Source organism: Helianthus annuus, chromosome 10 (assembly GCF_002127325.2).
Source record: "Helianthus annuus cultivar XRQ/B chromosome 10, HanXRQr2.0-SUNRISE, whole genome shotgun sequence".
Classification (NCBI taxonomy): domain Eukaryota; kingdom Viridiplantae; phylum Streptophyta; class Magnoliopsida; order Asterales; family Asteraceae; genus Helianthus; species Helianthus annuus.
In genome coordinates, this window is record NC_035442.2 from 146,788,612 (window position 1) to 146,799,257 (window position 10,646).

Here is a 10,646-nt window from a genome sequence, read left to right on the forward strand (position 1 = left end):
TCAAAAACAAAAATAACAATCTTTTGAGTAATATAGTTAGGAAACGAGTATTTTAATCATGGTTGTAAAAATCTCGTCTAGGCTCTGATTTGTCGTCGCTTAATCGCTAGTCCTTGGTTCACTGATTAATTTTATCTAATCGGTCAATTAATCAGTAGGCGGTTAACAGTGGTCAAATCTGATCCTAATCGGCCAAAAATCGGTGGGAGTTAAGTGATTCCAGCCAAAACCTATAAAATCTGGCTAGATTTTAGCCAAAACCTATAAATTCTGACAAATAATCTTATCTACTTAAAAAAAGTACACATAAAAATGTGTGTATATACATATAAAACTTTAAATTTCATGCAAAATCCCAATCCAATTAATCTTAATTAATCTCCATTAATCCTGATTAATTACTAATCGATATCTCATTAGCAGACAACCTATTCTTACGACCTTGATTTTAATAAAAGCCTATTAGTTACAAATAGATAAATTGATTGACATGGACTAAAAATAAACTTCACATGTGGAGGAGACTAACGGCTTCCACAGGATTATCCGGTGGACACATCTCATGCTAACATTTTCCTACTCTCCACGTCAGCGGATATTACAGGCGGGAACACGTCTCAGATCCCTATACTCAAAATTACGATTCTGTCCTTGCACTTCCAAAACAGTAACTTATACCTTTCCATTAATGCTCCTTTGATCCTCTCGGAAACTGCTTCATCTCCTACGTGTCCTCGCCGGAAACCGCCACCTCTCCCACCGCCTTAAACCTATGTAAATTCATCAATATATTAAACCTATTCTAGAGAGATTCCACACAGTGTTTGAATTCATGAACAATATAGAAACATCAACATCAACGTCAACTGTACGTTATTTAATGACGTTTGTTTTGATAAGCGTGACGTGATCCGTTTCATTCTTCACTGTTATGAAGTTCCAACGTGTTTTCGCGAGATTCTTATCAGTTGTTGGCTTTATCGACCTCCATCAGGTTCTGAATTTTGTGGAATTAGTTTACATATTTATGTGTGAGAATTTGAATTAGTTAATATGTCAACTCTGTTGATCTGATCCTCTTGTATTTTAATAACTTTTTTTTTTTTTGTTTTAAATTGAGCTCATGTTTTTAGTTATTTATGTATATATTTGTGTTTTTGAGCTTTATGCAGGCTTTAAATGGAGAAATGCGACAATCGTCGGTACCTTTTCAGTTTAACTAGTCTTCAGATAGGGTATGAATGTTCTTCTCATTCAATATTCTCGATTTTATATCGATTTTGACTCGGTCAATGTTTAGATTGAAATATTATCTGATTAACAGAGTAGCTAGAATGCTAGATTTTGGAATTTGATACAAAAACTATGAATTTGTTACATGAATGTTCTATTGGAATTCGATACCAAAACTATGATTTTTTTACATAATTGTTCTATTTGTGGCACTGGTATAAGATAAAATCCGTTGTTAGTTGTTACTATCTGATTTGGATCTATTGTTATCATGTTGACATCAATTATTGCAGTTAATGTTAAAGTATTCTTAGAAATGAGTAGAGAATATTGCAACTTAGATTCATATCATTAAGACATTAACTAAATCATGTTATCATATTTTTGTTTATTTCAGAGATTTGCAATCGTATCTTTCGGATCTTAGCCTTTTTCTAGCAACTGATTGCAAGAACTTTTATGTATTGGTGGATAATAGACCATGGCTGCAGGACTTGGTGTCACGGCCTGCACACTTGTGGCAGTTAATGGTTACCAAGGTTGCATAAATGTTTAAAACATCCCAACTTTTTGTGTTCTTTCTTTGGTAGATTTAAAATTGTCATGTTTTGTTCTTGATTATGTTTTCAGTCTCGAATGTCACCATTTGCGATCACAAGAGCACGAAAGGATGTAACCAACACGCACGAATCTAAAAATTTACAAAGATGGTTTGCAGTGATTGATGCTGCAATACTTTCGAAAAAGAAGGCTTTGCTACCTGTTGAGAAACTCAGAAATTCCTTGTTTGCGAACAGCAAATCGCATAGGATATTATATGGATTTATTGTTTTTGAAGTGGCGTGGAAAGATGTTCGCGGCATTAATTACTTGAATGAACTTCAGGTATCAAATTTACATCTTATTTGTTATATAGTTTATTGTTTACTGGAATTTAAATGTGATTACTTTTATGAGCAGACTGATACTTCTCTTGCTATTGAGGCGAAATACATGAGAAGATGGGAATTCGATAGTATATCTCAAGCTGCTAAAGGCATAACTTCGTGGTTTCCAGGAACACCGCGTGAGCGGTTTTTATTGAACGACAAGCTAAACTCTATGTTAGGTTTGAGATCTGAAGGGGATGTGTTTCATGATGCTCCAGACTGCAACGATTCAAACGATAAAGATGAAGATGATGATGATGATGTTATTGATGGACAGACAGAAATATTACATGATCAAATGAGTACAATAGATGAAGCTATTCAATACAGAGACGTGTTGCTATTGTTTCGTTTCAATGATCATGATCTTCCATTTGAACTACAAGAAATAATTACGTCAGATCTTCGATTGCTTACTTTATTGGAAGCTGGTCTTCCATCTTGGGTTATTTTCTTCCAATCTTATCCCGTATTTTGCCATATTTATCGTCCATGGATGTGCCCTCTAGCAAGAGTTTTATACGTGGCGGTTTCTGTTGTCACAGTTGTCATCGGGTTTTACGACTTGTACAAAAACATCCCGCTTCTTAAGGCAGCCGCCGCCCGTCTGTGTGGGCCCCTTTTCGGGTGGATAGAAACATGGGAGATGTTGTCAAGGATTAAGTACCTAGGAACTATGTTGTTTTTGCATAATTCTGAGAAGGCTTTTAAGTGGTTCTTGAGGATGTCACGTAGCGTACGATCATGTATTACGGTTATCACACAGCCGTTATCCGAACCATTTATGGTGTTTCTAGAGGTCCTTCTTCCCATTTTCCAAGGGTATATCCAGATGGGAGAGTATCTTTGCTCGTTCATTTGGATTCTGATCACAACTTGTTGGAATCTAGTGGATAGTCTAATCAAAATCATACTATTTCCTGTGTATTTCATCGCGTCAACCATATGGACGATCGGTAAGTTCATAATCTTTTTTTTGTGTTTTACTAATTAGTTTCTTTATAGTTTGAACTTCTGTTGCAGTGACATTGATCTTGTACCCGATATTCTGGCTCATCTGTGGTATACTTTATGCTCCAATTGGCCTTATTATCGGACTATCAAATTTCGTGGGATTTATGTTCAACCAAATTTATGATTTCATTGGAGACATATCACTGTTTCTGAGTGGCTTGTTCAAGTTAGCTTCGGCCGCTGAGTCGTCTGTAGGCAGTCATGAGGTTTCCATGTGGCGCACCCTTTGGAATGATCTTTTTTCCCAGGTTGTTAACCCCTTTAAAATTCCTCCTTATTTCACTTTCCTTTTCTATATATCATAGGGCTTATTAAAGTTTATTTATTTATTTTTTAATATTTTTCCGCATTATAGATTTTTCGTGCGATTCGGAGCATTTTAAGTGGCTTTGTCGCCTTCTTCACAGCTTGCAACAGGCATCGGCTAAGGTGATCAGACTCATAACTTGTGTGTGTTTTTGTTACTTTTGGTACTAACTTTCAATGAATCTGCAGTATATATAATCATGTACAAGAATTTGTTAGAAGGCTTTATCAGCCAACTGAGAGATCATGCGTATCGGATTTCATCCAAAGAGCAAAGAAACCGGTAAGTAACACGTTGGTAAGTTGCTGCGTCTAAGGTTTGTTATTGAGGGATGTTTTTGTTGAATGCTCGGTCGACCATGAATTAATCATTTTACATGTTTACAGGCAGAATCAAGGGAAAGAAGGAAGCCATTGCTTATTAAAAGTATAAAACAGAGTTAACCAGTTTTTGTACCTAACTAATTACAGACTAACCAAACAAGCAGTAAACTACAAATTAAGTAAGCCCTCTTGACGGGTCAAGAAAACCTATACGGCCATACGGGCCAGGCCGGTCCGGGCCGGTCTCTTGTTTCAAAGTTTGTAAATTACAAGGTTTTACAGTTAATATACATGTATATGGGTATTCGAATCAATACTTGATGCACATGTATACCAAAGGCCAATTTCAATCCGTTTATGATTCTAGTGCTTCAAACCGGTAAAACTAAATAAGATTCCGAGTGTTGAAAAAAACAACTGGACAAGATGTTCTTCCATGTTGCAATATCTTGCCTTATTATGGATTCCCAACCGTTTCAAGTGCTCGGCTTTCGGCTTTAGTTGGATTCACTGGACGTGTTCGCATCGACACTCTACGAAATTCACTGAAGGTGAACTGCATGTTTGCGTGTGTATTTTTGAGCTTCTCTGTGGTGATGGTGTAATTATCTGCATCGTAATTTCGGGGTGTGTAGTTTTCTTTATTAATAAAGTGGAATTGGTTTTAACATACTAGAATTTGAACATAAAAATGTTGCACTATAACATACTGTTGAAAGAAGTAACCAAGTTGAGCTAAATACTCATAGAAGCTGAAAAATTAGATGTTAAAGGTGGTTGTGACAAAGGTGCAAATTACAAAGGTAGGAAGTGAAATAAGAATAGAGAATGGAACAAAAGTACATTGGACGTTTAAATACAAGGTAAAGATAAGTAAAACTGGAGTACCTTGAGGCTTCTCTTCTGATTCGTAATCTTTACAACTCCAATTTAGATAAGAAGCTAGCAAAATCATACATAAACCTCTTCCCGCAGCAAATGTAATTTGATCTGTAATTTAGACGTGTTTGTTTATGGAATAGAATTTGGATGGAATTAGAATTTAGATTTCCTTCCTAATGTTGTTTTCAATTCCAATTTATTTTTTGGTTGAAACCAACAAAATAAGGAGTGAAATCAACATTCAAATTCCCTCAAGATTTCATTCCATTCTGTGAAACAAACACCGCCTTAAGGTTACGTGGGTGTTTAGATGGGCGTGGAAAGTGCCACGATGGATTGGAGGCGGCAGAACACGTGAAAGGGGCTCCGCCCATTTTTGTTTGGTTTTCTTGGTGTGAGGGCGAATGCACCAAAAAAATCACTTCTTAATTGACAAATCTTATTTACACACTTCACACTCCTTTTTAAAAAAAGATGGTTCTTATTTCATCTCTCTATAAAACATGTTAGTGAGCATAAAATGTGAAACCACTCACGTCTATCCTTGAATAACACATAATTTTAGATTTTTTTTTTTCCAAAAGGTAATCTTAGAATTGTTTGACGAGGTAATTATAAAGGGTGTGAATTAAGTTAGAGTAAATTACAAAAATCATCCTTTATGTATGTCACTTATTGCAAACTGTGTCCTTTGTCTTCAGTAATTACAGAAAACGTACTTGATGTTTGCAAACCCTTGCAAATTATGTCCTTTAACCTTAACTCAGTTAGTTTTTATGGTTAAATCTGACCAAGTGAAACCTACATGAGGATATTTTGGTCATTTTACCCTATTTCTCTATTTCTCGCCAATGGCTTCTTCTCCTCAGTTACTTCGGTATCTCTAATGGCTTCCCAAACCCTAATACTCCAAAACCCCCACCAGACCCTCAATCATCACTCTTTCGAATAGCAGATCCCACTTATATTCAAAACCCCTTCAATTTTCTCGCACAAAACCCTAATTTCCGCCTCATCGTCTTCTTCGTCATCATCACCGACAATAACCCTAAATCCGCCGTCGGGAACGCTACTCACCGGGTCAACCCGAACCCTCACAACCCTACTCGCACTCGCCGTTACAGCATCCAAACTCTTCACCCACAAACTCACCAATTTCGCCCTAAACTCAAACCTCCAACAAACCCTAGTTTCCGCCACAGGCCCGTTGTTCTTCGCCACCATGAGCGGGCGACCGATAATTTCTCCCTTAGTCGGCTTGGGTAGAACCAGAACACAGCATGTCGGCCTCTTCGTTGAACCTACATTTACTTAGATCCTACAATAACCATTTTGTCATCAACCTCATTAGTTATATAAACAAGTATATACCTCTGTTTTCATTTGCTGTTTGCACATATGAGCACCAATGTGCATGACAATACAAGGTGATTACAATACAACAAGTTTACTTCTTTGGATATATACATTAGGGTTTTGTTGGTTAGGGTGTTGCAGGGAGTAATTAGAGAAATAGAAGAAATAGATATTTAGAGTAATTAGAGTAAAATGACTAAAATACCCTTATATGGGGTCCACTAGGTCAAATTTAACCATAAAAAATAACTGAGTTAAGGCTAAAAGACATAATTTGAAAGAGTTTGCAAACATTGAGTACGTTTTCTGTAATTACTGAAAACAAAGGACACGGTTTGTAATAAGTGACATACATTTTTTTTTGAACGGCTACTTAAGTGACATACATAAAAGACGATTTTTGTAATTCACTCTTTAGGTTATTCAAAAGTTGTCCACTGATACCACCAAATAACCAATCACAACTCACAAGTCACAAGCCATTGCAAGACCTTCGCGAACTACCTCCAAAAACCAAGAAGGCAAGAACCACCACGTATACTTACCGGAGAGGTAAATATATGAAAATTCAAAAAACATGAAGTTTACTTTTCTAATTATTTAAACTTTAAATATATGTACGTTCGCTACAGTTCCAATTTCCAACCACAGACATCCCTCGACCCTCATGTGTAGAAATATGTTTACGTTCAACTAACCCATATCCGTTAAACCAGAATCAGACGGACTCCATTTAATCAGATCAAACTCTATCCACGTGGCACAAGATCCTTGCAGGATATCCAGAACCTCAAAGTAGCATACACTGTTCTCCAAGAAAAAAAAAAAGGTAATTGGTCTCTTTGTCCACCTAAACGAACGGTCGAATTCCTGAAACAAGGGCCCTCGTCTAGTCGTCTAAACACTGTTACACAGATCCAACAGCCAGCTGGAGAGAGCCACATGGGACCCACCAACACCTTTTTCACCCATAAAACCCCCTCCTTCCACAGCTCACACTCTCACTACCAAACTGACAGCCATGGCCACACTCCTCTACTCCATTTCCCTCGTGCTCTTACCCCTTTTTTCACTTGCAGGTACATCATCATCTTTGTTATTTTATTATCAAAATATCAATTATCAATTTTCTTTGTTTATACTTTGCAGATGGAGGTTCAATTGGAGTAAACTACGGTCGAATTGGTGGCGATCTACCATCCGCTTTCAAAGTCACAAACCTTCTCAAATCTCAAGGAATCAACCGGGTTCGGGTCTACGACACCGATCCAGCTGTACTCAAATCGTTATCCGGAACAGGCATCAAAGTAACAGTCAACCTCCCAAACGAGCTTCTATACGCCGCATCCAGAAAACAGTCATTTGCGTACGGATGGATCCGACGAAACGTCGTCGCTTACTATCCACACACTCAAATCGAAGCAATAGCTGTCGGAAACGAAGTATTCGTTGACCCAAAAAACACCACCGGGTTTCTCATACCCGCTATAAAAAACATTCACCAAGCCCTCGTTAAATATAAACTTGATTCCGTAATCAAACTTTCATCACCGGTTGCTTTAAGTGCGTTACAAAACTCCTACCCTTCGTCCTCCGGTTCTTTCAGACCGGAGTTAATCGAACCGGTTTTCAAACCCATGTTTGAATTCCTCCGGGAAACCGGGTCTTTCTTAATGGTCAACGCGTACCCGTTTTTCGCTTACGAGTCAAACTCTGACGTCATCTCTCTTGATTACTCACTGTTTAAAGAAAACCCCGGTGTTGTTGACCCCAACAACGGTTTACGTTACTTCAACCTGTTTGACGCTCAGATTGACGCCGTTTTTGCAGCGATGACGGCGTTAAAATACGATGACATTCCGTTAGTTGTGTCGGAGACCGGTTGGCCGTCAAAGGGTGATGACAATGAAGTCGGAGCTAGTGTAGAAAATGCGGCTGCTTATAACGGTAACCTGATAAAACGGGTCCTGACCGGCGGTGGTACACCGCTCCGACCAAAAGCAAACCTTACTGTTTTTCTGTTCGCTCTTTTTAATGAGAACAAGAAACCCGGACCCGAATCGGAGCGAAATTACGGGTTGTTTTATCCGAATATGGAGAAGGTTTACAACATTCCGTTTACGGTGGAGGGTTTGAAGGATTTTAGTGGGGAGATATCTCCAGTGAGTGGTGGTAATGGTAATGTGGTTAGGGATTTAACTCCGGTTAAGCGTGGTGGAAACGGGTCGGGTCAGACTTGGTGTGTAGCGAAGGGTGTGGGGAAGGATAAGTTGCAGTCGGGTTTGGATTATGCGTGTGGTGAAGGGGGTGCTGATTGCCGTGCGATTCAGCCTGGTGCCACGTGTTATGATCCTGATACGTTAGAAGCACATGCATCGTTCGCTTTTAATAGTTATTACCAGAAAATGGGACGCGCGGCTGGCGCGTGTAATTTTGACGGGGCTGCCTATGTAGTTACTGAGCTACCAAGTACGTACTGTTTTTTAGTTTAAAGTTTTTTTCTTTAAATTTTATTAGGCGGATTAACATTTTGTTGATTTTTATCATGTGCTTTTGTGAACTGTACATGTTCACCTATATGGCTATATATAGTCTATAATGCCCTTTTACTTAAAATAAAAAAGAAAAACCCTTTTTAAATAAAGTAAATGTTTATTCAAAAGTGAAATTCTGTTTAGTGCCATCGAAGAATTTACTGAAGACGAGTTTGGTTTCCTAATGCAGGATTTGGGAACTGTGAATTCTCCACCGGACACTAGAGAAATAGAATGTAAGGGAGAAAAAAGATGGCATTTTTGTGACGATTATGTTACTATATTTATTTATAACATTTTTTTGATTATCTTAATGGAAGCTTATATAAACATTATTGATCTTAATATAAACTGTTACCTTTTTCTTGATATGAAAAAGACGGGTAACAACATCTTATTTCGAAAGCGTGTCATTAGTTGATAACGTTTGTTATTCTTTAGTTTTCTAAATGACAGGTAACAAACTAGCAATTAAATAAACATGATTAGGGTTTCTTTTACCCAAGTTTAAATATATAATCAATATGTTGTATCAGAGTTTGTATTGATTATATCACTTTAATCGTTAAAATCGAATCAAAGTATATGAAAATCGGTCATCTTAAAATATGCAATCATTAAAATGGTTTTGATGATCGATTAGTCTGTTAAGTATAATCATCAATTTGTGTTTTGTTGAACTTGGATTTTCCGAAAAAAAAAAGTTACACGTGGATCAAAATCCATTTTGTTAATTTGAAGGATTCGTGACTTTAAATTCCGTTTGTTTTAAATATTGATTGGAAATGCTATTATCATTATTTAATTGATTCATGATGTGATAATTAACATCAATCAAAGAATCATATATAACTTTGTATGATCACTAAATTTTTGTATGCATTATTACTAAATTATATTCATGCATTAAGTTACTAAGAAAATTATGGTTTATTTATAGTTCTCAAATTTCACATGAGTTATTAAACAAAAGTTTTATAATTGTTGTGCATTAGTTTTTTAACTTATGAAACTTAGACCTGCAGAAAACATAAATATTTTCGTATGATCCTACTTTCGCATTGATACTTTGGCGAAAATTTAGCTTAGATAAGAAACTATAACTTTCACATTGACGTGAGTGAGTGTGAGTATATTTTTTTAGATTATTTTAAGCACTTTTTACTCGTGATCAAGCTTTAAATTTCTAAAACGTGATACAATACTATCATTCTACACACGTTAGGGCAAGTGCACCCATTGTACACATAGTATAATGATGGTAAGATACCAATGTCGTCCAAGGACACAAGAGCTTTTAATACCGACTTATCATTAACGTCTAATATAACCAAATTTTGATAAAAGTTTTGAAAGTTTTAAAAGATAAACTAAAAATAAAACGTAAAGGGAAGGAAAAACAAATAGACAAGAAGGAATCACTTGGTTCCAACTCATCTTTTATGTATCCTTTGATGATTTCCGCAATTTGGGCTTTTTAAGAGATTATCTTAGTTATAGTGGTAGGCCCCTCTTGTGAAGGCGACGTTACCCTCAACCTATTGGTCCGAGTCAGCAGAGATACAGTCCCACAAGGCCGGATTATTGAAAGATAATTAAATAAGATATTAATGCGAAAGGTGGTAGCAAGGATACAGTCCCCCAATGCCGGATAAAGTTTTAATAGTAGTTAATTTATAAGGGGATTACAAGTCGTTCTTACTTCCCCGATTTGATGCTATCTGCCTCAATGGAAGTCCTAATAAGCTTGAATCAGGTCCTCGCAGGATCTATACACTGAACTAGGCAAGAACTTTACCCAACCACCCTTCTAACCCCCTTCCAGTCAGTTAACGCGCTTTATATAGATCATAAAGACACAAATGAGTGAATCAACAAAACATGAAGAAATTATTAAATAAAGTTCACCTTCAATATTAAAAACTAATTATTAAAGTCATTAATACATACCCAATTAAAAAGTCGCCAAAGATTGGAAATCAAAAGTAATACACATAAAAGATTTGTCTTCACCAAGTGATGTAAGAGATTAGCCAAACATGACCTTTGATTGACAAGAACTCTTACA

At 36.7% G+C, this 10,646-nt stretch overlaps 2 protein-coding genes across 3 annotated transcripts; both read left to right on the top strand.

Moving 5' to 3' along the window:
• Positions 1–582: 582 nt before the first annotated feature.
• LOC110886012 lies at positions 583–4,476 on the top strand. Of its 2 annotated transcripts, none has more exons than XM_022133765.2 (9): positions 583–994; positions 1,173–1,235; positions 1,631–1,772; positions 1,864–2,118; positions 2,194–3,118; positions 3,186–3,424; positions 3,532–3,605; positions 3,672–3,765; positions 3,870–4,476. In XM_022133765.2, exons 2-9 carry the CDS (start codon positions 1,180–1,182, stop codon positions 3,924–3,926), a joined length of 1,842 nt encoding a protein of 613 aa, XP_021989457.1. In that variant the 5' UTR covers positions 583–994; positions 1,173–1,179; the 3' UTR covers positions 3,927–4,476. The 2 variants fall into 2 exon arrangements, with proteins under 2 accessions (XP_021989457.1, XP_021989456.1); XM_022133764.2 differs by having other exon boundaries at positions 617–994; positions 3,672–3,780.
• Positions 4,477–6,981: 2,505 nt separating this feature from the next.
• On the top strand, positions 6,982–8,975 carry LOC110886013 (glucan endo-1,3-beta-glucosidase 12). The gene is made up of 3 exons (XM_022133766.2): positions 6,982–7,123; positions 7,194–8,513; positions 8,769–8,975. The coding sequence occupies exons 1-3, from the start codon at positions 7,066–7,068 to the stop codon at positions 8,801–8,803; spliced, it is 1,413 nt and encodes a 470-aa protein (XP_021989458.1). The 5' UTR covers positions 6,982–7,065; the 3' UTR covers positions 8,804–8,975.
• The last annotated feature ends 1,671 nt before the right edge of the window (positions 8,976–10,646 follow it).